The following is a 27,778-nucleotide window of genomic DNA, read 5'->3' on the forward strand; positions in this document are numbered from 1 at the left end:
CAGTCGGGTCAGGTATTGAAACTTGGGTGCTTGGACTTTGTGATGTATCCAATGACAGAAATTGCACGTCGAACGATCAAAAACAACACTCTCGGGCTTTGGATTGAAAAACTCAAAGGGGATTTTATATTTGTCTGTACGGTGTTGTTAGGGCTGCGTGGAAACGAAGCACATCAAGAACAGACTGACCAATCGCGCTTTTCTTTGTTTTTCAGAAAAGGTATCGGATAGTAACTGATGGCTACAGCAATTCAATGCATTCTGGTCGTGCAGCATGGTCGATGGTCGTAATGAGTACATACATAGTGTATCCATTCGTATCCGCAATACCTCTGAGGAGAATCATCCTTGCTAAAGGCATCACTATCTACTGTGACTGATCTAGTTGTCTACAGGTACACACCTCCCTGTCATCCATCCATCATTAAGACATGCTTCGTACATGGCTCCTCCGTGCTCTATAGCATAGACAGTCGTACCCACATGGCTCGCTCTCGGCCGTGGCTTGATAGGGTTGGCATATATATTATAATCCCGTATCGACAGGCGTACATGTTCTTTGTGTGGGAAATAGCGAGAGTGCCCGGTCAGAAAAATGCCGCCCGGATCGAGGCCGAGCTTTATGTTGCCGTGGGGCAGAGCAGGGCGGACAGGAACAGCACAGCAGGAGGTGAGTCTTGTTGGGAGCTTTGTCCCCGTCCCCTGCGACAGCAACAGAGGGAGTGAGATCAGAGATGAAAGGGAAGTCGAGGAGAACGAGAACGAGAAAGGTGAAACTTGTCCGTGTGCCGTAGGGTCAGGTTCAGGATGTACTGTAGTTGAGGCGCGGGGAGGCATGTCATTCGCATTGTATGTGGGTTGTTGTCGGTCTTTCAATCAATCCATCAACCAACCAACCAATCATTGATAGGGGCAGACAACCAACACTCATCAATGCCTACCTCCGTTTCAAAAATCAATGGAGCGCCGCATCGAGGATCCTCTTCCGGACTTCGTCGCTGAAACTGGTGGCGACCGCCTCCTGGTCCGTCATGACGTTCATCTCGGCGTCCACGGCGGCCTCGTACGCCTTGAGCACGCTGTCCTCGTCGACCCGCACCCCGTCCTCGGCCAGGATCTTGATACACTCCGCGATCCGCGCGATCTCCCGTCGGGTGCCCTCGCCAATGTCGTCGTTCTGGCTCGAGTAGATGGCGCTGCTGACCACGTCGTCGAGGTTGGAAATGCTGACCCCGCCACTCGTCATCCGGCCCTGGTCTTCGGCCTGCTCCATGTGCTTGCTCAGCCAGATGTATCCGTTCACCCCGAGGATGACGTTGACGTCGCCCCCGCCTTGGGCGCCGCTGTTAACCGTGAAGACCTGTCTTCGACTGCGCACTACGCCTCCGCCGCCCCCGGTCCCCGTCACCGCCAGGAACATGCCATTGCGCAGCTTGCCGTATTTCAGACTGCGGGTGTGCAGGTTTGCCGTGCCGTCACTGCTCCTCAACTGTTGGACTTCCGCTACGACCAAGTCTCCTTCCTGGAAGTAATTCCGCATCTGGAGTTCGTCGGCCGTTGTGCGCCGCCTCAGGACGCCTCCCGGGAGGTTGATGGACGATAAGGGTAATTGTGCCAATAACGGTGCCGCGACGTCCACTTTCCACTGGCTCTTTTGGACTTCCACGATCCGACCGACCACCAAGTCTCCGATTTCCGGCGTGTATCTCGCGCGAAGAGGGGCCACGGAAAGTAATTTGTTTGTCTTTTTGAGGGCTCCCGCGAGGGTTGCGATCATGGTGGTTGACTGCTCGGGCATGAAGGTACCATGTCCTCTGTATGTGCATCAGTAAATTGTATCTGAGTTTCGCCCCCCGGCCTGTTCTCGCCTACCTCATCCATTGCGTATCATCTGTAATGACCTCTCCCGGCAGCGCAATCTGTCGAGACGAAGAGGACAGTCGGCGCCGTTTTGACGGCCGACCGCCATCTTGGTGCTCTGAGGTGTCACTGTCTTCTTCGTCGTCGTCGTAGATATCGGCTTGCACGACCTCGTCCTCGGGATCCGGCGGCAACACAGCCAAGCCCATGTTTGCGATTTCACAGACCAGTTCAATGCTATCGAAGAAAGAATTCGGGGAACAACGAGGGCAGCGACTTGGAGGTGGCGGAAAAACCTCGGATCATCACGTGGCGATAACGATAAGGGCTGATCTCTAAGAAAACGTTTCGTTGAAGTCATCGACCACGACAAAGAAAACCACAAAGTCTCATCTGCCACTGTCTCGACTTGTCTCTACTTTGCCTGCTTCATCACCACGATGGTCCGCCATAAGAAAGACGGGGCCTCTTCCAAGTCCAAAAAATTCTCCACCAGATCGCGGCACACCCCTCGCGCCACACGAGAAGGGGGCGACGATGATGCCCCTCCTGAACGTCTGCCTTTCAAAGCAGCATGCTGGGATTTCGGTCATTGCGATGCAAAACGCTGCAGCGGCAAGAGACTCATGCACTTTGGTATGATGCGAGAGCTGGCGGTGGGTCAGAAGTTCCCTGGAGTGGTCATATCGTGAGTAAAGCCTCTCTTCAAGGCTCTTTCGTCATGTTGATAATGTCTCCAGGCCCAACGCGAAGCAGCTCTTGTCACCGGCAGATCGAGAATTACTCGAACAGCACGGCGCCGCGGTGGTGGAATGTTCGTGGGTCAGGGTGCAAGAAGTTCCCTTCTCACGGATAGGCGGGAAATGCGAGCGGCTTCTGCCCTATCTTGTGGCCGCCAACCCCGTCAACTATGGGAGGCCATGGAGACTAAATTGTGTCGAAGCCCTGGCAGCCTGCTTTTGCATTTGCGGGCATGACGACTGGGCCGAGATCATTTTACAGCATTTCCCCTACGGCAAACCGTTTCTCGAAATCAACTCCCAGCTCTTCAAGCGGTACGCCGCCTGTGAGAATGAAGAGGAGATGAAGAAGGCCGAAGAGAGGTGGCTCGCCAAGCTGGAGAAAGAATACGCCGATAGTCGACTCAACAAGGATGCCGCTGGCGGAGAAGATGACTGGGCCGGTGGGAATATGAACAGGAGAGAGGTATATGAATCTGACGACGAAGACGGCGAGGGAGATCAAGACTCAGATGATGATGCAGATAATGAGCACGGCCCCCTCCAGCAAGGCGTATCATTGGAACTGCCCCCTGAGGAAGAAGATGAGGACGAAGAGGCAGAGATGGCTGAGATCCGCCGTAAGATCCTCGCCTCCAAGCCATTCACCGACAATTTCCCTGCAGAACCACCAAAAAAGGCACCCCAGCCGGGTATCAGCAAAAGCGATACAAAGACACCACTTCCATCGGAAGAACAGGCACAGCCGCCTCTACAGCTTGTTGACTCAGACGCAGAGTCAGGCTCTGCCGAGGACGACTACGATGACTTTGATCAAATCGCAAACGCGACGCCAGTAACTGACCGCACAGGGATAGTGGCACGTGAGAGACAGAAGAAGCTCGAACAAGCAAGTGCATCGTTCTCCCGTACGCAGCTCTCTGCACCAAAGAGGTGGTAACACGCCATGCACCTGCGTTGTTGACTCCAAAATTCGGCTTGCCTGTATGCTCGGAAGTAATAATACATGATCCATGCTTGTGCCTCATCATCCGAACTATGTGCCTCCGTTCTCATACGCTCCACAGCTGGTAAAGCCAGAAGCGATGAAAACGCCCACAGGGATGGATCTTTGGCATGGATCCCAGGCACGAATACGTGGCCTAGGCAATGGAAGAAGCATGGGGATGTCCTTGTCCATATTCCGATGATCGAAAAACCATCAGTGGGATCGGTGCTTGAATAGATACCGACTCCTTGAGGCTATGGGAATCTCAACCTCCGAAGAGACGCCGATATCGCCTGGATATGACTTGACCTGCCCTTGTCCTCATGGTGGGGAGTCGGCGGGAGAAAACCTAAGCACGTTCTCGGGGCATTCAGCCTTCCCCGCCTCTAGTTACACATGCTCCGAGGCAATCGACCTTTCAGGTCTCGCAAAGCGACCAGTCAATGTCACAAGTGACGAAGAGATGGCGAGCTTACCATCATCCCAACGGAACAAGTCAGCGCCCCTTCCTCGCGTGCGGCAATGTCGAAGGGACACTTGGTGAGTCAAGGATCGTCTGTCATATCACGGTTGTCTTTTCCGGTCTTACAAGCCCGCTGCGTTGCCCCTCGATGACCAGGTGCACAAAGCCTTGACAAATGTTGAATGCAGACACGGTCCAGATTCTGGAATATCCCATTTCTTCACGCAGCAGCTTTGTCGGGTTGCGTATAGGTACGCGGCACGTCAGTTCCTATAGGCTTGGGCATTAAATCCGTCGGAAGGAAAATGTCTTGAGGGAGACTTGGAAAAGTCATCCCCAGTGGGTCACTATGAATCCTGAATGTCCTGGCCCAGAGGCAACCCTGGAAGTGAGTTCCTTTGGCCTCTTTAAGCGATATAAGCGAAAGGGTGGAGAATCCGTGCAGCTGGCATTTGCTTCCAACCCGAGCGCCACGACAATCTGGCGATCACCTGCCCAACTAGGTTCGAGTTGGAGAGCATCTCCGTCCTACGAAGTTGCCCCAACGGTGGGATGGTGGTCTTTCTTCGGTCTAGCCATCTCGCCACATGCTGAAATGTTTGCTTGTTTCCAGGGCAATTTAGCGATCTTGCGAAAGCACAAGACAGCACGGCATCGGGGCACCCTCCCCTTTGCGATCATCTTCATTGATAAGCCCGGTGTTCTCGGGTAGTTGATCCGCTGGAGATCATTTACTCTGTAGAGTCTTGTCAGACATTCTCGATGGAGACCCGGACATTCTAGCCGCGGAACTTGCGCTGGTGACGCTGAACCTCGTTGGCCCTCCAAGCGAGGAGCGAGCGAGGGTAGAGCATTCGCAAAGTCCCCTCCCCCCCAGCCTCGACGCGTCTCCAACGCCAGAGCAGGGAGTGGAGAGAGAGGTCATTGCTTTGCCCCCAGAAGTGACTGAAACATCCCGTATACACACATGTTTTAGGTATTTTGGTAGCAAAGCGCTGTGGATGAAATATACAAGTCGATCCGCCCAATTGACTTCAATGCAGCCACCACCAGGAAGAAGCACTTTTCGCCACAAATATGCAAAAGGTAAATCAAAACAAGGGCAGATATCCACCGTGGGAGGGATCCATGCCTTTGTAAATATCCCGAGAGGGCGGAATAGTCCGTAGACGCCCTTCCAGGTTTTCTCCCCAGATTCAATAGCCTTTTTTGGATAACGATACAAACCCCATCCAGTCCATCAAGTGTGTCCCTTTTTTTTAGTCCTCCCAGCAGGAAACAGCAGAAAGTATGTGTTTGCAGTTCTCCTCGTGCAAACCACTCAGTTACAACACAGTGCTAGCAGTAGTAGAAGGGAGAAAAATCAAAAGACCACACAACAGATCAAAATAGCGTGGCTCATCCCGTCGCCACCGGTCGATGGGCGGGAACCACAGTGGTAGTAGTCCCGGGCGACGCGGTCAAATAGCCATCAAACATGTGATCGCGTGACGGCTGGTGATGGTGATGAGGATGAGGATGTTGGTGGTGGTGGTGGTGGTGGGTTTGTCCGTAGGGAAACTGCGGCGCCAGGCTGGTGGGGATGGTCGGCATGCTGAAGGACATGGAGTGGTCGTAAAAATGGGACGCTGGTTGCGGCGGCGGCAGCGGCACAGGCGACGTGCACAGACTCATGTCGATAAAGGCGTCGACGTCTAGCTGTGACGGCTCGATGACGTGCTCGGGGAAGAAGGCCTGGTGGTCGTCGCGAGAGACCGGCGGCGGCCCTTCTCCATGCAGACCCCGTAATCCGCCCGGCAGGGGCGACAGTGACGACGCCAGTTCAAACTGCCTCTGCATGTCCATCTCTTCAGCCTGCGCGTGGACGTCCGGGTTGAGAGGGGTGTTGGTGCTGTTGTCGGTGGTATTATTGCTCGTCGTGAATACCCGCCCGTGGGACGTTCGGGGGCTACTAGATGTCGAAGCGGTCGACGTGGCGGATTGCTTGTCGATGTCCTCGAGCTCGTGGCATGGGTCCATAGCTTCGAGGTGTCTCTGCACACCCCCGCCTGTGTTATCATTGTTATTATTGCTGTTCTTAAAGGTGTGTCTCGACGGGTCGACCACCTCGCCTGGGAAGTTAAATTCGTCCAGACAGGGTCTCCAAAGGCCCAGTCCCTTTAGAATCTCGGTCGTCGAGACCTCGCCTTTGGACTCGTCAGGGATGTCGCCGGGGAAGCCTGTTCTTCTTCGACTGGCCCAATACAGCTGTTGCAGGGCCAGGTCGGTGACTTCTCGCATCTGGTAGTAACTAGGAAATAATCCATCAGTCTTCTCTCCGAGTTTGGACTGTTTGGTACGGGTGCTTGCGTACTAGTTTCTCGCCTCTCTCCGTCTGGCCGAGTAGGCACATTCACTCTCGGTGGCCCGGCAGAGCTTGCATGGTTGGTCGCCATCACACTGCCGAGGAGTCAGCGAATTAGTCGTTCAAAGGGAGAACTGGGCGGACGGACCTTGGCCTTCTTGAGTCTGCATCGATCGCATCTGTATCACCAGGCACTCTCACGTCAGTATACTTATTCCAGAGAGGGTCCAGACCTCGAAATCATATCGCCAACACGACTCGTACAGAAGAGAAGAACTTACGCCCGCGATGTCCTGCCACGAGAAGTTCTTCGTCGCGGTTTTGACGTCGTCTTCGCGTTACCACCGGGTTTCGGCGCGGGCTTCAGGCTCTTCATCGTCAATGTTCACACGTGGGGACAAGGCAGATCGGAAAATTAGGTGTTGTGGGCGCAGAAAGAGGAGTTGTGCTTGATATAAAAATGCCACGCCACCAGTCGAGTGTGGCCAGGCGTGATTCAGAGCCAAGATTTCGCCTGATCCCCGTGTGGGCATGCAAGCAGAGATATGCAGGCCCAAAGTTGTGCCCTGCTGCAAACGGCATTTGTTCTAGCAGCTGCAGGTAGTTCGACTAAGATATGCAGGTCAACGTCACCAGATTCTCCGAGACCTGTCCCCCATCGAACGATGGTGACTGCAAGCCTCGCCCTGATACGGTCTTGCAACGCCACGCGCCTGGAACAAATAGGTCAGACGCATCACGTCTCCTAACTCAGGGCCAATCAAGCCTAGAAGGCGGTTGACTGAATGACGTCGGAAGAGCCTTGAAACAAACCTGGGGGCAACAATTGAGGGAGGTGGTTTGAAAGCAGAAAGGGCATCCGCTGTAGCCGTCGAGCCTCCATTCAAGGGCATGTCAGATACTCTGACAAGGTTTCAATACGAGCCAGGGTCTTAGCTAGTGCTCTCTCGGCGTGCTCAGATCTCCCCAGGAACTTACCTAATCCGTCTACCAATCAAGCACCGCACGGCGTGTTTTGCCAGTACATAAGTGCAGCAGATTCGAGGCGTTCTGTTTTCTCTGGTTACATTTGTGCTGGCCCACTTTTTTGCTGAAGGAGTGGATACCGATATACTAATGCTGACCAATGGCAGTACTTCACAGAGTCGGGGAAGGGCAAGTGTCCCTTAGCGGGGCAGTAGCAGGGTTTTCTGCCCTTGTCCTCGTTTGTACACGAGCCTCCCCTCTCTCGATTTCCAATCAACCTTGGACAGCACAACTGCCCTTTCTTCGTTCGTTAAAAGCTGAGCCGGCCAATGGCAGATTCGGAAGGGCATGTGGGAAAGATGGCATCCTAGCAAACAGCGAACGAGGTCGTCCTAGACTCCGCTGCCCCTCGCCCCATGGAGGACCGTCTACCACTAGTAGACCGGCTATCGAGCACGCGAGAAACAAACCCGCCACACAACCTACAGATTCATATCTTCAGGTAGGATCAGCTTCTGTACCTCGGAGAAAGTATCCTACGGACAAACCTGGTAGAAGAAGGACGACATTTGTCGATCACGGCTGCTTTCTCCGGGCTTGGCCCTTTCAGATCCTGCTATCTGACACGCGGAAGTACTATTTCCTTTCCATAATCTATTGGGCCCTTCTGAGTGGCGCCCCCTCCCCGACGCCGCCCCTTTCCTGTTCTTGCCAAACCTGTGGAACCCGCCCCCTCCATCTCTCCGGACGCCTTGTCCGGAGAAAAATTCCTGGCGCAGTGCGTCAGGGAAGCAATGTGGCAGCTTAGACACACCAACCCCCTCTTCCCAACAATCAGTGCCACCTCTTGCTGGGTCACGGATTTCCTCGTCATTGGCAGCATCCTGCACCCAACCTGTGACGAAAGTCGCAAAGGAGTCCTACATCATAATCCCGTTTGCAGCCCCACAAGTATAGCCTGCATCGAGCTATACAAGACCGCCTGGTCATCATTCGTGATCCCGCTCATGAACAGTCATCGGTTTATTGGGATCTTTATCGATACCAGAGTCAATGGCTTCACACACCGAAATGGCGACTTCACCTGTCCTCCTAGGTCATGCCAGGGACTGGCAATTACCACTATGCTCGGACCTCCCATACAGCCACGGAGGTAACCCAGGATCCCCGGTATTCAGCGATCATGATCTTTTCCTGCAACCAGCGGGAACCACTCTGCCCAGCCTGGTCCCACAGCGACCACCTCCTGAATTTGTCCAGCCTCAAGACCTTCACCCGCGAGCTCTCCAGGGGTCAACGTCGCCAGCGAGCCAAACCTCGTATCTGGGACGAGCGGCTTCCCTTGACCCGAGCACCGCCACCAGCAGTCCGATGTCACTCAGTCACCAGCAGCTCCTGCGGCGGATGTCGCTGGCGTCCGTCGAGCTGAACGACGACTCGTACCGACCGCGCAACACGCCAGCGCGCCGGAAGAAGAGCACGACCGGCCGCATCGCGCCGCGATCAGAAAAGCACGCGCGCGAGCTCGAGCTGAACCGTCGGGCCGCGACGAAGTGCCGCAACCGCCAAAAGGCCTTCATCGACCAGCTCCAGCAGCGTTGTCGCAGGGAGGAAGAGCGAATGCAGACACAGACCTCGCTCGTCTCGGCCCTGCACGACGAGGTTGTGGCCTTGAGGAACGAGGTCCTGCGCCAGAGCCTCTGCGACTGCCGCTTCTTGTCGGGCGCCCCAACGTCCTTGTTCTCGTGAATGGACAAGAACAGAACCGCCAGTTTCGAAAGCGAAACCCCCGGGGGCCCCCGGATGAACCTAAGTCACGACGGTCAATCGATATCGTACAGGAGCTCTGGAGAACTCTACGATCCTTTCTATTGGACGAGGCTTGTGCCGATAGCCCCCTTCCTTCCATTTAATTGGAAGTCGTCGATGACAACAACCCCGCCATCTGAAGGTCTCCACTGGTTGGCTGGTTCGAACTCAGACCACTGGGTTGCGAGAGAGAGAGAGAGGGAACGAAGATAAAATGTTTTAACGCTATCATGATTCGATGCTGGGAGGGGATTTTCTTGTTTTGTGATCAGGTTTTTTTGGGGGGGCGGGAGTCGGGGAAACCCACCCATCCATCCATCCACGGAAAGCTCCCTATGTGTAAGAATTGGGAGCCGTGGAATTCCTCTTTGTTCTTCCCTATCATATCTATCGTTGGAGAGCGCTCTGGGCTGGTTTCAGGAAAACAAAAGGTCTTCATCGTGACCCTTGCTTGCTTGCTTGCGTGTGCGTATGTCCTGCCGTATACAGGTTCCTGATTTGTTGCAGGACATCCCACACGATGAGCTATTATATCTAGTCATATCTATTTGTCTACCTAACTACTTGTCGTTTCCGACCTAGGGGATGAAAGGGCCCCCCACAAAAAGAGAGAAGATCCATTCTCCCCTTCCCGAAGCGGCTTGAGGACAGTAAATGTTTCGATTTGATTTCGATTTCGATTTCGATTTCGATTTCGATGTCGATGTCGATCCTGATACGTGCATGGGCCCTTCTCCTTCGTCTCACCTGAAGCGGAACTGAGTGACTGACTGATTGAGTGATTGATCGACATGACCCAACGTCATCCCACGATCAGGAAATGATATCCGGAGGCTGGTTTTACAAACCTGTCAGCCTGTCTGTCCTCCTCCCTCTCCTCCCCCTCCCTCCAAGCACTGGGATTTTTTCCCCCCAAAGCTTTCGACGAGCATGCAAGTGAATGACTTATGTACAAAACATTAAGATTTGCTTTGCGGTACAGCCCGGGGCCGGATCATGGGAGAGTGTCTCCTCTTTCCTCTTCCTGATCCCCCTCTTCCATCCCCGGGTTTAGAAAGCCTGCAACGCCGCAAGAACGAGGAGCAAGCAGGCAGGCAGGCAGTGCTTGGGTGTGAGACGGATATCTGACTTGGAGTTGGACTCGGATTCGGAATTGGACTTCCGATCAAGGACACGACGGATCTTGTGTTATGACAACTCTTTTCTCTTGCATCCCGAGACAACTATTTTGGACTCGTAAATCCTCTAATCAAATTTCGTTTATTTACCATAGAAGTATAGGGCTTAATGGAGTAAATCTTGTCTATAGTTTCGTTGTGGAGGCCCTCTCCTTCTTCGCCTCCTCCCTCAGGATGCGCTTCAGGATCTTGCCGCTCGCATTCTTCGGGATCACATCGACGAAGCGCACGCCACCTTCCAGCCGCTTGAACTTGGCCAGGCGCTGAGCGACCCAGTCGTAGACGTCCTTGTCGGTCAGCTGGCTGGGGTCCACGCCCGGTCGGCGCACTACGTAGGCGCGCGGGGCCTCGCCGTCGAGTTCGGACGCGGCGGGCACGCCGATGACGGCGGCGTCGACGATGTCCGGGTGCATGAGAAGCACGCCTTCCAGCTCCGGCGGCGCCACCTGGAACCCCCGCACCTTGATCAGCTCCTTCTTGCGGTCCACGACGTACCATAGCTTCGTCCGGCCGTCGCAGTACATCATGTCGCCCGTGTGGTAGAAGCCGTCGGCGTCGAAAGACTCGCGGTTCGCCTCCGGGTTGTTGAAGTAGCCTCGGATCACGGTCGGGCCGCGGGCGCACGTCTCGCCCACGACATCGTAGCCCGTGATGTCTTTTCCAGAGTCGTCGACCAGTTTCAGGTCTATGCCCGGGATCACACGGCCGACCGAGCCCGTCGCGTCGTCCTCGGGCCATGGAAACATGGTGAGGACGCACGTCACCTCGGTCATGCCCCAGACCTGCGCGAAGGGCGCTCCCGGCCCCAGGTACGGCTTGATGGCCGCTTGAGTTTCCTTGCTAAGCGGTGCGGCGCCGGCCAGGCCGTGTCGGATCGTCTTCAGCGAGTATTTCTTAATTAGCGGCGACATGGCGATGGCGACGGCCATCGCCGATACCACGTAGAACTCCGTGACCTGAAACTTCTCGATGTTCGCCAGGAACGGCTCCAGCTCAAACCGGCGCATGACGTATGACGTCTCGCCGAGCTTCAACGTCGATGTGTGGCATCGGGGCGCGATGGCGGCGTGAAACATGGGCAACGAATACAAGTTGACGACTTCGTATGACTTGTTGTACATGCTCGGACTGTAACAGAGCTCATGTTGAGCGATGAGGTTTTGATGAGAAGTTATTGTGGCTTTTGGCAAACCGGTTGTCCCAGAGCTTGTCAGTCGTGCGGCCGTCATGTTGGCGCAGGTATCAAGATCGTCGAAGCGCACCCAGTCTTCCTCACCATGCTCCATCAAGTCGGTCCAGCTGGTGAAGCCCGCCGGCACGGATTGGTGCGGCTGTGTGTTGAAAACGCGGACATTGCACTGGGGAATTCCCGCATCCTTGGATGCTTGCACGAGGGATACGAGCAGTTCCGGTTCGCTGATGAGGAACGTGGCTTGGGTGATACTGACATGATGCCGCAGCTCGAGGGGCGTGTAGCCTGGATTCGTGCCAGCGAACACTGCCCCGGCCCCGATGATGGCGAGAAAGAGAATTGGATAGTAAATGTCGTTGAAGGAGTGGATAAGGACACAGTCCCCCCTTTTCACCCCAGCCTTGCGAAGACCGCCAATCAATTGCCGAACGACCTTGCGGGCTTGCAGGTGTGATATGGACCGATTTGTGTTGGTTGCATCGATGAAGATCTGAGGGTCCGTCTTGTGAGCAAAAAGAAGATATTCTTCTCATCTAGCCCTGCTAAGGATTCGGGGAACCTTACTGGTTTGTTGATGTCGTATTTGGGCTCATCGAAGATCCACGAGCAGATATCTTTGTTCGGAATCTCGGGGACCGCCCCGGATGCAAAGAATACCATGACTGACTGACAGAGGAGAAAAACTCTTGAAAGGACAGGGTCCTCTTTGACGTGCAAGTCTGCGCCTAGAGCCCAAGAAGAGGGGAACTCCCAGGCAACTTAAACTCGGTGCTGCTGAGGTAGACCTCAAAAATGAAAAAGGGAAGTGGAAAGAGGGCCTTAATCAAGAGTCCATCTCCTCCTCGAAGAAGGAAAAGGCACAAGGCGAAGTTCTGGATGGCCTGAGGTTGTGAAGCGGCTGTCAGCCGGAAACGAGAGGTACGCGAATTCTTGTAGCCGTTTCATGATGTATACATGGGACGCTTTGTAAAGGCGGGGTGTGATCCCGGATACTCAAAGGCCCGATATAAATATTCCCCGACGAGGAAAGACGATACCGTGTTCGGATGGATCACCTATCGAAACGATGGGACAAGCGGCCGCCTGAACGAGGCTCAGGCGAATTTCCAGACGTTTGGATCCAGATGTACATAATGATAATGATCCACCGGCCCTTCATATCTTGCTGCCGACGCCGCATATGGGGTCAGTCTCCGAAGTCAACAGATCCACCAGCTGCGCAAGAGACTCGCTTTCATTTGGAAAAACAAGTACTGCATCTGTGTGTGCTCGAGGATGAATGCTCCAAACTGCTGGAGTGGCGCAGGCGTCCACATCAGCGTCCGCATCTCCACTACTGCTGTTTAGCGCTTATCCTCGGTGTATACTAATACAAGTCAGGAGATCGTTCCCCAGGTAGCTCGGGGCCAACAAGTCGAGCGTTAAAGCGTAAAACCTCTGGGCTGGGTAGTGGCAGATACTCTGTGTCATTGCGAGGCGCGAATCTGGTCGATATCCATGGGGGGAGCACAGGGGAAATAATACATCAATCTCTTGCCGGTCGTTGCGGGTATTTCTGCATAAGGCTTTCCTACGAGGCCCGGGCCAGGTGGATATCTTAGGGCGAGTGCTGACGTGATGAGATATCTCCGGATTGGTAACACTTGAGGCCAGCTGCGATCCGTGTCCTCCCCGGCTCGCTTATAGTGACTTCACGAACCAAATGGTGCCAGAATCTCTGCCCTTTTCGCCACTGACACCGTTGTCAATCACATATGGGAATCGAGAAAATCCTACGCGAGGATAGAATTTCCCCGCGTCTTCATTCGCTGCGGCCATAAGCAGATGAAGTCCTCTTGCACCTTGTTCTTTAGCCACACCGCAGAACTCCTCAATCAGGCGCCGACCCCAGCCTTGCTTTTGGTAGGGAATTAGTATATCGATGTGCATGTGCGCCGGCCATTGCTCCATCAGCTGAGGATACTGTGCGTGTAGCATCGCATGGGGCGTGAACATGATTTGTCTGAGTGCGTTTGGCAGATTTTCACTCCAGCCAGTCTGTTCGTCCGGCCGCGGCTGTTCAAACCCTTGGGACTGTAGGTACGGAATGTATGAATCGTCGTACTTTTGCACAAACGAGGCAGTGTCAGGAACGCCAAGCAAGTACCCTACTGCAAGGCCGTTACCATCGTCGAGGACGAAGCAGGTTTCGGGTTCTAACATTAGGTAGGGTCGACACCACAGGAATGAGGCGTAATGCAGGACAGGGTCGCCTGCATTGCGTAAATCTGGAGCAGCAGTTTCACGAAACTAGAGTGAGGTCAGAATAAAGCCATCCGCCCGTTGGGCCTGAGTGACGAACGATATGGATCATTGCGTCCTTGTCCGACTCTCGGTATGCTCGGATGAATGCCATTGTCGGTGTCTGCGCAGGTGAGTATGGTGAAGGATGGGAAGTCTCTCTCTCTCTCTCTCTCTCTCTCTCTCTCTCTCTCTCTCTCTCTTTGCGACAATATCGATCAGGTTATACAGGGAGCATGAGGAGCGTCAGACGCCTAGTACATCTCCAGGCGTCCATATAAACGCGAAGACTGACTCACCATCCATATGGACCTGCCATCTTGAGTTGTGGAGCTGAAGCTGGAAATTCAGGTTACAGCGGGAGCAGCAGCGCGGATTGTCGGATTGAGTCTCGATATCTCCGAGGAAGAGCCGATGTTTATCCGGAGAGCACGGAAGGTCTGCCGACAGCTCTTGGCAAACACAGCCTCCTCTGGGCTCTCTATCAAGTTTCTCTCTGTTTCGGAATCAATTGTTCCCGCAGGAGGGAGGCCGCACGTTGCCTCGACTTGTAAAGCTTCTGCGACTGCGGACATGCGAGAAAGCCCCGGTGTCTGGGGTAGAAAGCGGGACTACTGGAAGTTCTCCAGCACCACTGAGAAATTGACGTTTCAAGCCATTGCCTGTTTGTTACGATCTAGATCAGTGCAATATCACAGCCTGAGATCAGATCCCGAGAAAATACCGAGTAATAGATGCCACCATGGCCCAGGGTATCCCTGTGGGGAAGGGCAACGTCTCCGGACATCTAAATCATCTAACCCGCTGTGAGTGGGCACCAGCGTTATCCAGGAGGTCGTGTTGTCATTAAAGGAAATCTAGCGGTGATCCCTCCAGGTACAAGTATGCAAGGACGACATGACCTATCCCAAGAGAGACTCCTGAGCTTTGTGACTGGAAACATCTGATTGGTAGGTGACGCTGGCTTCCTGTCAATTTATCCTCCGGTCACCGCGACTTCTCAGAAAAGCGACCAGCTGGCGATGTCAGTCCGGGAAGAAGTCCCTCCGGGCACCAGTGACTACTTTCCCAAGGGCTGTTTACGCCTTCTTCCTAGTTCGACATGCGGACAACTCCCTTCGGGTTGCCTTTGGCGGATCCGTCAGACAGCCCGCCATTTTGACCGATCACGTGAAACACCAATCCTGGATGCTTTACCTACCGAGTACTCTGTTTCGACCTGGCGGCAGCCATGGGATTTCAAAAAAGCGCATAAGTGTTGTTTCAGACTCACTAGTCACGTACGATCGAGCCGAGGTCGATTTCCCCATCTATTTTGTGTTTGTACGAGTACAAAGAAGGCGGAAGGACGGCTCGTTCGCCTCTGTTGATGGGCCGCTTGATCCGGATCAAGTAGCTATGGCACACTTGAAAGTCGATTGAGGATGTCTGCTCGCCTATTCCCGTTGTGGATCAATGATCAACCGGCCAACCTGTTCGGGCTTGTCTCCTTGGCCCCGGCTACTTCATACAAACTGCAGCGGTTTTCGTAGACGCCAATCTTTTTCGTCCTATCCAGTAATGGATGCATCACTCGGGGCCCGATCCTCCTTATCGTCGATCCTGATAGAGATGATGTTTGTAGGTACACGGCGAGTATGAACCTCAAATTTCATATGGAACTCTCAACCCCCAAAGCCTGCCCAAATCTCCATGCTCCACTAAAATACTCACAGCTGCCCAAAAGTAATAGCAAAGAACTCCCCCCAAAGCAACCACGGCATCAGAATATCAATCAATACCTCCCGTCCCAATAAGTGACCGAGGCATCTGTCTCTCAGGTGTGCCGAGACCCGAAACGCTGGGCACGCTGAACAAGTCAAAAAGATTCTCTAACTAATTCCCCACCTTTTGTGCGACAAACTTTATCAGCTTTATCGGCGGCTGGCTGCATGCGTAGACTACGAGCACACATTGGATCAGTAGCCAGTCATACATTTCATCCTGTGTTACTCCTCGCCCTCTACGAGTATTTGACTCAGCATTCACTAACTCGCTGGAAATTCTTTCCTGTCTTGCCAGTTATAGGTAGGCAGATATGCCATGTCAAAAGGCCAGGGCAGGGAGATCTTTGCCTTTTACTGCTCGATTTCTGAGTCACCATCATATCTGATACTACGCACCCACTACGCACAGTGGTGCTGCTCGGGGCCACTAACAATGATATTACCGAGTTTCCAAAACTTTCAGGCTCTGCTGGTGGTGGGATCCTTGTTGTCCATGCAGTACGCAGCACTAGGGCGGGATGAGTGGAGAGGAACGATTTCCTGTTCGGGAATGCTCGCCTTGTTTGTTTGAGGGAGAGCACACACCGCCGCCGCCGACGACCGGCGCCGTACAAGGCGTTGGGTTGTTGAATCGTTTTTGGGCACGTTTTCCCCCGTTCTTCCTCCCTGCCTCTGTCTGCGCCGGGATGAGAGCGACAATAATAATGAGTTAATAAGATGTCCCCCAATCGTTGGGCGGATGAGGGGGAATGCAATGATGCGATATTTTCATTTACCTCTCTCTTGCTTGGGGCCCACTCTACTCTCTACATTTCCCTTCTCGTCCCGGGCCAGGGGGGAGGTGTGGGGGTGCATGGGATGGATGGAATGCAAGTGCAGTAGTTGAGTATGTATGTAGGTGAGGGATTCTGATCGACATCCACCTATGTATGTATGTGTACGGCCGTTGTTCCCGACGCCGGTGGTACAGCGCACATGCTCGAGTGGTTGGGTAGAGAATAGGTGAGTGAGGGAGCGCTCGGTGTCTGCATCTCGAGCAAAGTGAAAGCCAAAGCAAACGCCGCGGCGCAATGAATGGAGCGGGATTTCCCTTTCCCTTTCTGGCCCAGCTGCATACCAAGACAGGGAGAGGTGAAGTGCCAACCCTCCGGCCTTGGCTCCAGATGATCAATGCAGATCGTCCCCAGCCTTTTGCCCTACGGGTGTAGTTCGTCAAGGGCTGTATTGATGTACACTTCACACGAAGGGGAGAAGGAGGGCAACAGGAACGAGAAAGAGGATAATCGTTTTGGTTTCCTTTGAAGAAGTAGGTATTCCATTGTTTTCCCTGTGTTCACTTCACGTCACGAGGGACTAGAACTATCTGCCAATTTGTACATGAGCCTTCTTCCCCTTGTTCATTCCTCCATGACCCTCGGGGCGCGTTTTGCGCGAGGGGAAATCTGGCAAGAGTAAACCACAGACGGATCGAGCAGCATCAGCAGGTCCTTCGTGTCCAGGGAAGCGGGTCACAGGTGTAGAGTGCTCAAAAGACTCATCCAATAGCCTGTGACAGATCGCTCCCATGGCACAAATGGCCCCCTGACCTGGCTCTATACGCGTCGAGTAGTCCGCTGCACTGTAATTCCCCCCGGTCTTCCGTCCGTCATCTCCTCCTCCATGTGGTCTTCGAGGGTAATTGTCCGCCGTCAATGTTGGGACATCTCGAGAGATCCACGTTTCCATTATTCGCAAGCCGTTAAAGGCTGCTTGTTGTAAAAGTCCGGGGCATTTTGGCCCGTCTGGACATATCGCACTTTGCTGCGTAAGACTGGGGTATCGTTGAAAAACCAGGAAGAAAAGTCGTCAAGTGGTCGTACATCGTGTCGGGTTCCCAGAGAATGGGCATACAGGTGTAGAGTGCTAAAGCCTCATCCAATAGCCTGCGTGTGATTCATCTCACGGGCCTTCGCGATTGCGTCCTTGTTAACGACAACTCTCCCAGGTCTTCCTCGCCGTCTTCCAGCTCCAGCGGAAATCCATAATCGTCCACCAATTCCAGGTCGGCGTGGGAAGATGTCTTTCCTTCCGACGACGGTCGTTTTCTCTCCTGTGGCATCAAGTACTTTTCGTCGGTTGGTGATGTTTGACGTTCTCGCTCTGTTCGGGCGATGTCTTGGAGAAGTAGTTCTAGTAGGTGGCCATGGCTGAGTTTCAGGCGGAGATCCTCGCGGACGAGTCTGTCCGATGACTTCCTCCGTGCAGTGTCGGCCAGGTGATATGTTTCTTCGCGAGACAGGCGTCGGGATGGTGTGAGATCGCGCGACGGCGGTCTGCTGAGGGGCTCCATCAGTGATAGAGGCATGTTGATGAGTGTTATGTGTCCGTTTTGGCGATCTGTGAAGTGATTTAGTTTAGTGTCAATCGAAGATATCTAGTATATGTGTGTGGATGTTCCTATGTGAAGGGAAAAGTTTTGCGGTGGATACTGGATGAAGAAAAATTTGGGTGGACGAGGCGGTGGGTTCTGGTTTTGTTGTATCCAAAGAATAATCTCAATGGGGCAATGGAGCCTCGCTGTGACATGTGAAGGCTGAAACTCGGATGAATTTTTGGTCGTCACGGGGCCTTTGATCTTGCACCTTCGTACTGACCAGGCCTTTTCGTTCGATATGGCAAAACGTTTCCGGGTGACCTGCAAGTTTCTCTTTTCCTCTGGAGACTGTTCTTGTCAAGGAAGAAGTTTTCGACTAGACGGATTGGAAGGTTGCAAACCGATAGTATTATATCACTTAACTTATGCGGGTTATGGTTTCAAATAAACGGATGCCTGAGTCACACAGCCCATGGCGCCATGGTATTATCGCCGTGGGAACCATGAATTTCTCCACCGGGCTTTGCTCTGCGTTGCGTTGCGTATCCGTAATGTGCGTTCAGTAAAGCCCGTGAGGGCCGAGTCGGAGCCAAATCCTGTCGATACGCGGACGCAAGACGGGCGTACGAAGAAGAGCGAGTGGTCTCAGGGCGCAGGGCTCGTCAGCGACCATGACTAGTGGAGATAAAAAAAATATAATCAATCAATCAAATCAAATGAGGACGGCATTGCGCAACAAGGCAGCAGCCAATCTCCTGCCCTGCCACTCTTGGGGGTTCGCTAGGCGTGAGTCAAAAGGGTCAGAGAAGGCGCTGGAATTCGCCCGTCGGATGCGAAGTGCCGTTTGGGCCTCGTGAGCTTCACCGCATGGAGGGACAAGGGACCAAACACGCCTTCGGGCTTGAGTCCGACCGACCCACGGAGATTATCAACCTACGGATCCATGGGCGTCTTCGGCCGAGGATTCATTCGCAAGGGCTCACAACCAGCGCCAATGCAACCACTCTAGGCACCACCCTAGGCATGGGCTTCTGGGCTTATGGGCTTATAGGGCCTTGGGGGTTAGCTTATTGCCGGGCTTTGCGATTTGATGACACGATGGTCTGATACGCGGTACGCAACCACCTGGCTCCCTTTAAAACAGTCTGCACGCCCTGCGCCCTCTGAACCCTGAACCCCCCGGTCTGTTGTCGACCTGTGCCCTTCGGCCTTCTATGCTAGAGGAGAGCAACGGTCCAGGCGAGACTTCAGCTTCTGATGCGGTGTACCATCACCATCCCCGCTGTTGTGACCTGTCACCTCCTCAACGGATCAATGTGCGAATATCTCACATTTTCACATCCATCCATCTTACTTGTCTGATCTGGTCCCTGGGTTGTTTATTCCGAATGGATGCTCTCTACGGTCAGGTCGGCTGCTCTTTGCATTTCGCTCTCCGGATCTCTGGGCGCCGGAAAGCATAAAACATTGGGCGGGCCATCTCAACATCCTCGGGCCCGTGCCAAATTCTTGACTGCCTTGGCTTGCTTACTGATCGTACAATCTACCCCCGGGTCCAGACGCTTCCGGAGTAAGCAGTACGAAACACGAGTTGATATTGTTGCTTACTACAACAAACCCGGGGAGATGGTCAGATGGCCAAGTTCCCCCGTATCCCGTCTCTTCGCGCTTCCTTCGTACGTGGCAGGCCAGACCAGATTTGCCACGAAAAGGAAAAGGTATTACCTTGGGCCGGTGTGAGAAATTGATTATTCCTGGGCATCCGGCTTGTCGGTGCATCGTCGCTGGTTTCTCGTCTCTATGCCTATCCGAGATATTTTTTAACCGTGTGAGGAAGGGTCAAGCCGAACACTGCAGCTTCCAGGATGCCATTCCATGAACACGGCCTGACCTGACTGCGCAGCCATCTATCTGGTCACTACTCTCGCTTTCACCTAATATTGGCATCTCGACCGCCACTGGCGAGTATCTGTTCTGGGGTTTAAGTCACGTGGCGTTACCCTGAGAGGAAGGACTTTCCCTTATCGGATGCCTATTGTACGCAGTGCCCAAGGGCGTCGCCACCCACCGTGCCATCGGCTGCGCGCCCTGTTACAGCTGAACTTTTGAGAAGGCGTCTCACCTCCCGTGTGCCAAATTCAGACTCAGGCTCGCCTGTGTGCAATGGCTTGGGTGACTTCGCTCGATTTTGCAGGGTTCAAGGTCAGCTGCAAGACTACAGGGAAGCAAAGTATACCAAAAGGCCCTGCATGCCCTTTTGGCAGATGTAATGCAACGATCGCTCTTCTCGGTGTCGTCCGCGTGGAAAACCCCTGTCCCGGGAATCTTTAAAGCAATAGGGCATGTCAACGAGGACGAGACAAGGCCCAATGCAGGCTCATGTCGAGCAATAAACTCGTACGGTGGGCTAGGTGCCACTCGAGGCCCTCGTTTGAACAAATAGCTCCCAGAGAAAGTGTTCACCACAACCGAAATCGCAGCTACACCCCTGAGACACCACCAGCAGTCTGTTTCATCTTCTGTACCCGCCAGGCTCAGTCTATTGCCGAAGCACATCTATCGTCCGCTTCGTCCAAAAAACCAGCTGGAGTTCATGACTTAATCTCGTCGCTCTTCTGAGCCTTGCTGTCGCCGTCGAAGCTCCCCTCGTCATCCAGTGGTGTTCCTTGGCTGATAATACTTGCGCGGCGTTGCTTCGCGGCCTCTTCTCTTTGCAAAAACCGTTCCTGCTCCCTCCTGCTCTTTTTCAAGTCGACGAAAAAGAACAACAGCAGGAAACTCAACCCGGTGAGCCCAAACAGGAAATAGAAAGGCAGGCTGTTGTTCCCCTTCGGGTCTGCATCGATAATGGCGCTGCTCACAATCGGCCCAATGAATGCGCTCGTCTTTCCCATGATGGAGTAGAGACTGAAGAACAAAAACTCTATGGATCCGAATTAGTTTCTGGCCATCGCGGTTGTTCAATGTCGGGAGCATCATTCGATTGTAAAATATGCTCGCATAGACGTCAGGATGGCCTTACCTTTACCGCGGGGAGTTACCTCGCTAATCATCGTCTGAGAGTATGCATACCACTGACATACGAACAAGCCGTAGAAGGCTTGGTATACCCAGAATTCCCATTCATGATGGAAGCCGAATGATTGCTGCCAGATACCAACCATCCCCCAACCGTCAAGGAGTAGGATTCCAATCATGACGGCATCAAACATTGATTTGGTGCTGAGTCCGTAGCGCCTTTGAATAAGCCAGTAGATGAGAATGCCCGCCCCCTGGGCTGCAATTCCCACTATGAGCAGGTAGGTGAGTGTCAACGTGTTGTACGAGACGACCGAGTTTTGCAGGGTGGCGATCACCGTGACCGTCGTGTTCAGCGAATCACCCAGCAAGAAATATCCTGAAACTGTGCATTAGTCCCACGAACTTCACCATTGGGGGACCCGGGGGGGAGGATCACCAATGAGATACAGCAGGCTCTGCTTCAGCTCCCAGATTTGGCACAAGGCACGCCAAATATTCCAAAACCCAACACTGATGATGTTGGTTCCAGCGGGGAGTTTTTGGCCCGGTCGTCTCTTCTCCAGGATGAACCAGGGGACCGCCAGCACGATCCAAACGCCAGTTGCATATGCGATGAGAACTGAGAGGCCCCAGAGATTGTTCGCGGCGCTGGCGTTCACGTCCAAAGCGAATAGGATTCCAACTACCAGGGACGACAGGTTAGCGTTGTCCACCAATGCGAACTCGTTGAGAGTCTCATTCTCTGACTTCGTGATCGAAAAGGAGGTTCATTGGTTCACGGCTTCGCCTCCCTGAAAGCAAGCACACTCACCTAGCACAGCAAGAATCACGATTTCCCCAGCGCTCTGCATGATAAATGCGACATTGTAGATGCGATTGCGCTCCATCATGTCCGCAAAGTCATACTCGTCTCTGGTGATCTCTCTGTTCTCATATTGCACTGCCTTCTCCCTCATTTGAGGCGTATTCCTTGCCAACCCAGGAAAAGCTGAACAACATCTCGTTAGGACCGTGCAAAGTGAAAGAAGTTAGAGCTGTTGCTTACCAGCTGTCCAAAAGGTGATACACATCTGGTAAGATATCAGGCCAACCGCGTAAATACCCGTTGCAGCCGGCCATTTGTCTTGCGTGTGTATTCCGAGCCAGCCAAAACCTAGCGCAAAGGCGACGACCGACCAGAACACGAGCACATATGGCCGCCATTTTCCGTAGTCGGCCAAGCTACCAATCAACAGAAACAAGACTACTTGAATTGCGAAGGATATGCCGTTGGTAAGTAGGACGATGCTGTTGATGGTGCGATAGGCACCCAGAAATTGCAGTCTCTCGCTGTCACCAGCGGCCTCATACAGCAGGTCTTGAAATGACGTCGGCGCAAAGTTGAAGAGGGTCAGCCCATTGTTTCCAATATAGTAGCAGCTGCGGGGTGTCCGTTAGCAACTCTCTTGTCGAGAGCTTCGTCCGAGGTTGTAATGCTCCTGGGACATGAAGAGAGCTCACTAATAGGCCCATATCTCCCATTTGGAAGTCTGATATTTCGGATCGAATTGATCTGGGGCGACGGGTCGCTCTTCCTCAAGGTCGCCGGGCCTGTCGAATCCAAGATCCTTCTTTGGGTCTTCTGCCTCCGGTGCGGTGGCTGCAGCTATGATTCCTGCATTTGCGACGGACATCTTGACTACACGAGGACGCCCTGAAAAGAGCCTTGAACCTCTCTGTCAAAGCCTCCGTTGAGCTCAAGAAAAAAAAAACTGCTATATAACAGGGCAAGCGGCGAAGACGCCATCGCCTCCGCCCTCCTGCGGGAGAGAGATGTGATAGGAGATCACGCATGGGTATGACGAAAAGCACCAAACAAGCAACACAAGGCGACATTGTCGATTGCTACTGCAATGCTTAATGGCCGACTACATGAGTGGTCCAATGATTGTGAAGTGCTAGTGGCCACGAAAATTGTCAGAGTAGCAGTGGGCAAAGAAGTGGGCTTGACCGCCCAGTGACAGCGTTCTCATAAGCAGTTTTCACTGCTGCCAATTGGCGGCCCAAGAGAACGTGATAAGCTTCGAGATTTTCAGCAGCTACGATCGCCGCCAGGCGGGACACAGTTGATTTCTTGATAGACAGTGAGTTGAGCCTGCAGAAACCTGTAAGAGATGTTGGTTAATTCTAGGTTGGAGAAAGCGACATATATGTATATCCGTTCAGGACTGAGCACAGCTCATTGTTTGTGGAGTAGGATGTAGGATACCAGGTATATACCATATTGGATACCAGGGTTCTACCATATTGGTGGTATATGCACAGGTACCTCTGTCCCTCGATTGTAAGTACCTGGGGTCCTAGAGAAGAGGGATTATGCCTGATGGGAAACAATAATGACATCACAAAGCAAATCCCAAGCCACAAAATTCGCCCGAGACAGATTTTCCGGGGCCTGAAGGGAATATAGTTGTTCCTTTGCCATCTACGCACGTGATGGTCGCACGTGACTGAATTTGTCGAGCTGTCGATGCCCAACTCACATCTTCCGCAGTCTTCCATGGTGCTTCTCGAATTCAATTATACTCCAACGGCGGAGCAGTACTGCAAACCTCGTACAGCTCGGCTACAGCTGAATGCCCTGTCGATCACGATCATGGTGACAGGTCAAGCACACCAAAGTGCGGGAACGTGGCACGAGCCTGTGTCTGGGATCGACGATGGGCGTCACGCCTGGGTGAATTTTCCAGTGGCGAGACGAAGCGGCAGCCACAGGGTACGAGACTCCCGTGCTAGCAAATCCTCATCTTGATCGTCCTGCTCATATGCGTTCCAGTTGTCCATCATCATCACTGCAAGCACTCGATATTCCTTGCAGAGCCTTTTGTCAATAACGCAATCGAACATGATCACCACGGCCTCGAACGTTCTGGCCTGACGCCGGCGATGGCGGACTTGTCTCAGCTCCCAGTCGAAGCTGATGACCAGGGGGATCACGATGCGGCAAGAGAAGGGATCAAATCGACGATTGGACAGTCGGAAGGTTCCAGATTCTTTGCACTTTGGCCGATCGCGTTGCAAGGTCCAGATCATGGCGGACCATGCCAGACCCCTAGAACCACATTCGGCCCGGCGCCGGACACATCAGGTGCTGACTCTTGGCACTTATTTCGAGCTTCGTCCTGCGATTTCAGCGATTTCATATGGTGGCCCCGATCTGTGTGCCCTTTCTACCCTTCCCTCAAGGCTCTGGAGATCGAGCCAAACAAATACTTCGCTCCCACCATACCCACGCACCACCCTGCCCACCTGGCGCTGTGGGAAGCAACAATGGCGAGCACTATACCTCCACCTGGCATGGGCATGGTTTCTTGTTTCTCACCTCTTTCCGATTATCATCTACGCTGTGTACACCAGCCAAACCCCTTTTCACCGCACCTCAATTTCGATCTCGTCTACCGAAGCCTAGTCGGCACCGACCCAATCCTATCTACACCTTATCTCAGAGGGCGCTTCAAAACACCACCCCCTTTGTACAGGACGGCCACCGACGGACTCACCTGATCGCTTTCGCGCTATAGCAACACCGAGGTACAGTCCTGAACCGTCTGATTCACCACGAAGGTCTCCCACCACGGCGCGAGAGCGATGTCGAAACATGCCCGACTCCCAGGAATCATCGGCACCGTCACCTAAGAGGGCGCTCTCGTCGACAAACAGCAGCAACCCCCGCCGGTCCCATCCGTCGCATTCAAAGTCGCTTCCGAGGATTAAGAGGGTCAAGATTGATCACAAACCTGATGTTTCAAAAGGAAAGCAGCCGCCCACACAGGAAGAGATTGTTCCGCCTCTTCCGCAAGGAGAAAGTCGGGACTCGGGGAGCGACCAGAGCGCAGCCAGATGGTTTGCGAGCAAGAATGAGAACGTGAGCGATATCCAGAACAAAAGAGGATCACAAGAGAGTAGGCTGGCCCGCTTGCTGCCACCGTCCTTTGTCGGTTGCCGTTTTTGCTGATCTTCGATAGATGAATCTCCTTTCTACCTCGCCCATCAGGGCAGTTATCACCAGTCAAAGAACCTCCGCTCGCACAACGCGGAGAGTTTCGTCCCGCGGCCCAGGGACGATACCGAGAACGATGAGTTGCGCGGGGTCATTGACGACCTCACCGTGGAGAACAAGAAGTTGAAGCATCTCCTGAAGAATTGGCAGTCTCGGTCGAGTCCCACCAGCAGTAATCCGGACAGGGTGGTCGAAGTTCGGTTGCATGGACTACCGACTGAGAAGAAGAGGGAACTGGAAGATCTCTTGAAGAAATTTGCCACTGGTCTCAATGGCGATTCTCCGTCGCAACCAAGTTCATCGGGTCCGATTGAGAAGTCCGCCTCGAGTGCTGGATACCCTGCCATCCCAGCGCCGAAGCTTCCACAAGATCCTAGTCATACGGACTCAGGTTACGCCTCCATCTCAAACTCGGGAATGCAGTCAGCGTCGCAGTCTAACGGGCTACGACTACGTGAGCCTGTGTCAAAGAGAAAAAAAGAAACGGATATCGAAAATTATCTGCACGACATTCCAGACTCGCTCTTCCCGAGAGAGACGGTTTCCGTTAGCGAGAATGCTAAGATGGCGTTGGTGGTGCAGAGGTTGGAGCAGCTCTTCACTGGGAAGAGGGCGGCGCCGGGTGAGCATAGCCTGCCTGTTCAGCAACAGAAGATCTCTCGTTCTGCCGCCAAGGCTGATCGGCGTGAGGATCAGAAGCAGAATCGAACATCAAGAGTGGAGGGTACTCGTGAAGCTCATATCCTGCCGCACGACTCCAAGATCAACTTCGATGCCATCGAGACCAGTGGTCAACCCTCGGGGAATCAATCCGGATCCGAGCAATCTTCTGCGGAGGGAAGGAGTATTCCGACCTCGGAACGCCCCGGGTCTCCAGATCAACGGCCCACTCGACCATTGGATCTTGACATCCACCGTGCGCAAGTCGCCGCCGATAATATCGACTATATTCGACATTTAGGGTTGTCGTCGCCGCAATTCGAGGACTACGACGATGCCAAAGAACAACCCTGGCTCTATCTGAACCTGCTTGTGAGCATGGCTCAGCTCCACACGCTCAACGTGACGCCGGCCTTTGTCCGCAAGGCTGTCAAACAGTTGAGCACAAAGTTCGAGCTTTCAAAAGATGGACACAAGATACGATGGATTGGGCGTCCTTCGCGATCCGAATATGGCAGCCAGGAAAGTCCCGAGGGGCCACCCCACCGCACGTGTGAGGATACTGGCGATGAACCTGGACGGCAGAGCGGCAGAAGTGCTACCAGTACACTCAATGAAGCATCAAACTCGGTCTCACTCTCAGATGATAAAGTCCTCAGGGGGAAGTTGAGCGGCGGCACGTCCAATTTGTTGAAGTCGACGTCGACTTCTTCCAATCTTTTAACCGGCAAGCCTTCAACAAGTCAGTCTAAGTCGACTTCTGCGTTCGAGTATAAACCTATCGTATTCCAAGGGAAGAGGACCTTTTTGAAGCACAAAAACTCATACCTGGATTCGGCTAGTTCACATGAAGATCAGTCACCCGACTCTGCTGGCCTGGTCCGCGCCTTAAACCGGTCAAGTCTGAAACCCAAGGAAGACGGGTACGATGGCTACATGACATTCTTCAGCAACCCGTACTTCTTCACCGATCTCAGTGGTGACAAGTCTCCTGCAAACGTCAGATTGAGCGGGTACAAAGGGTCCCGGGATACTTTAGGTATCGATAAGAAGCAGACACTCATAGACGACACCCTGCGAGACGCCAAAGCTTGTTATTTCCTTTCTCCCTGGCCGCCCGCACGGAACGCCTGGCCTCAAAACTGCCCGGAGATAGATATGCCGCTTTCACCGATAACATCAGCTGGGGAGGACGAGACGATGCCGCTGGAGTTCGAAGCTTCTGGTCTCGGAGGTGTTCGGCCGGAAGACAACTTTGCGCTCGACGTCCAGATCGCCAGAAAACGGCAGAAGCTCAGCAATGGTGACGGTCAGGGGACAATCCGGCAGAAGCGACCTGCAAGATATATATACCAAGTTGCCAATTGCCGGAGGCTGAATCTGCAACCTTCGCGGCTGCCACCGCCCAGCTATGTCTTCTTTACAGCAAGCTCATCGTCCAGTGCGGGGAACGGATATTATGATGACGAGGACAGTAACGAGTCCTCAGAGGCAGATTATTCCCCCGCGCCAGCCGGGTTTCTCTGGCAATGGTCGTCGAGTTCAAATGAACGACAAGGCGGTGACGACGATGCATCTGTGGCAAGTTCTTCCCTAGGCGTGTTGGAAGCGGCACGCGCCAGGATCCCGATCCCCGGTGCCACAAATGAGCTGGGCAGGACCATGAGTGGGAGCCTCGCCGCCACTGCCGGGGCGAGCTGGAGTGCCGCCTCCAACGACGCCGATGCTGCCTTTGCCACCGCCCTCAACGACTCTTCAGACGGGATGAGCGTGGACCGTGAACTGTGAGCCTTCTTCAGGTAGGGTGAGTAGATGGGACAGATTTCTTCTTCATGTGATTGTATAACGAAATTGCAAATACGGCATTCTGGCCGAATGCACAGCACGGTGTTGGCGGATTCCGTTATCAAAAGTCCTGCGGTTTACGCATGATTTACCTGTATTTGTTTAAGATTGGACGTGTTGGGTATACTTAGCACGTGTCAGCATACTGTCACAGATACCCCTTGACGAAATATGTTATATGTTGAGAACAATGACGATAGACTTCTTTTTACAAGCAACCATCCTTTAACAGTAATTTCTTGCTAAGCCGGCTCTCTCGGTTTCCTTTTTTGCC

General features: G+C 53.4%; 10 protein-coding genes across 10 annotated transcripts; 3 read left to right on the forward strand and 7 right to left on the reverse strand.

Moving 5' to 3' along the window:
* Positions 1-955: 955 nt before the first annotated feature.
* Positions 956-2,069, reverse strand: AYL99_01346 (hypothetical protein; the record flags this gene model as incomplete). The annotated part of the gene is made up of 2 exons (XM_018832862.1): positions 956-1,814; positions 1,873-2,069. The coding sequence occupies 2 exons, from the start codon at positions 2,067-2,069 to the stop codon at positions 956-958; spliced, it is 1,056 nt and encodes a 351-aa protein (XP_018698741.1).
* A 231-nt stretch (positions 2,070-2,300) lies between these two features.
* AYL99_01347 (hypothetical protein) lies at positions 2,301-3,540 on the forward strand (the record flags this gene model as incomplete). Its single annotated transcript, XM_018832863.1, has 2 exons — positions 2,301-2,548; positions 2,601-3,540. 2 exons carry the CDS (start codon positions 2,301-2,303, stop codon positions 3,538-3,540), a joined length of 1,188 nt encoding a protein of 395 aa, XP_018698742.1.
* A 1,909-nt stretch (positions 3,541-5,449) lies between these two features.
* On the reverse strand, positions 5,450-6,771 carry AYL99_01348 (hypothetical protein; the record flags this gene model as incomplete). Its single annotated transcript, XM_018832864.1, has 4 exons — positions 5,450-6,341; positions 6,405-6,490; positions 6,544-6,559; positions 6,677-6,771. 4 exons carry the CDS (start codon positions 6,769-6,771, stop codon positions 5,450-5,452), a joined length of 1,089 nt encoding a protein of 362 aa, XP_018698743.1.
* A 1,661-nt stretch (positions 6,772-8,432) lies between these two features.
* AYL99_01349 (hypothetical protein) lies at positions 8,433-9,110 on the forward strand (the record flags this gene model as incomplete). Its single annotated transcript, XM_018832865.1, has 1 exon — positions 8,433-9,110. One exon carries the CDS (start codon positions 8,433-8,435, stop codon positions 9,108-9,110), a length of 678 nt encoding a protein of 225 aa, XP_018698744.1.
* A 1,363-nt stretch (positions 9,111-10,473) lies between these two features.
* On the reverse strand, positions 10,474-12,200 carry AYL99_01350 (hypothetical protein; the record flags this gene model as incomplete). The annotated part of the gene is made up of 2 exons (XM_018832866.1): positions 10,474-12,030; positions 12,105-12,200. 2 exons carry the CDS (start codon positions 12,198-12,200, stop codon positions 10,474-10,476), a joined length of 1,653 nt encoding a protein of 550 aa, XP_018698745.1.
* Positions 12,201-13,220: 1,020 nt separating this feature from the next.
* Positions 13,221-13,935, reverse strand: AYL99_01351 (hypothetical protein; the record flags this gene model as incomplete). Its single annotated transcript, XM_018832867.1, has 2 exons — positions 13,221-13,829; positions 13,882-13,935. 2 exons carry the CDS (start codon positions 13,933-13,935, stop codon positions 13,221-13,223), a joined length of 663 nt encoding a protein of 220 aa, XP_018698746.1.
* A 3,584-nt stretch (positions 13,936-17,519) lies between these two features.
* On the reverse strand, positions 17,520-17,930 carry AYL99_01352 (hypothetical protein; the record flags this gene model as incomplete). The annotated part of the gene is made up of 1 exon (XM_018832868.1): positions 17,520-17,930. One exon carries the CDS (start codon positions 17,928-17,930, stop codon positions 17,520-17,522), a length of 411 nt encoding a protein of 136 aa, XP_018698747.1.
* Positions 17,931-20,530: 2,600 nt separating this feature from the next.
* On the reverse strand, positions 20,531-22,633 carry AYL99_01353 (hypothetical protein; the record flags this gene model as incomplete). The annotated part of the gene is made up of 6 exons (XM_018832869.1): positions 20,531-20,862; positions 20,962-21,336; positions 21,397-21,642; positions 21,772-21,948; positions 22,006-22,379; positions 22,461-22,633. The coding sequence occupies 6 exons, from the start codon at positions 22,631-22,633 to the stop codon at positions 20,531-20,533; spliced, it is 1,677 nt and encodes a 558-aa protein (XP_018698748.1).
* Positions 22,634-23,666: 1,033 nt separating this feature from the next.
* Positions 23,667-24,032, reverse strand: AYL99_01354 (hypothetical protein; the record flags this gene model as incomplete). The annotated part of the gene is made up of 1 exon (XM_018832870.1): positions 23,667-24,032. The coding sequence occupies one exon, from the start codon at positions 24,030-24,032 to the stop codon at positions 23,667-23,669; it is 366 nt and encodes a 121-aa protein (XP_018698749.1).
* Positions 24,033-24,597: 565 nt separating this feature from the next.
* AYL99_01355 (hypothetical protein) lies at positions 24,598-27,447 on the forward strand (the record flags this gene model as incomplete). The annotated part of the gene is made up of 2 exons (XM_018832871.1): positions 24,598-24,901; positions 24,965-27,447. 2 exons carry the CDS (start codon positions 24,598-24,600, stop codon positions 27,445-27,447), a joined length of 2,787 nt encoding a protein of 928 aa, XP_018698750.1.
* Positions 27,448-27,778: the final 331 nt, after the last annotated feature.

This window comes from Fonsecaea erecta (genome assembly GCF_001651985.1).
Source record: "Fonsecaea erecta strain CBS 125763 chromosome Unknown Scaff1, whole genome shotgun sequence".
Taxonomy (NCBI): domain Eukaryota; kingdom Fungi; phylum Ascomycota; class Eurotiomycetes; order Chaetothyriales; family Herpotrichiellaceae; genus Fonsecaea; species Fonsecaea erecta.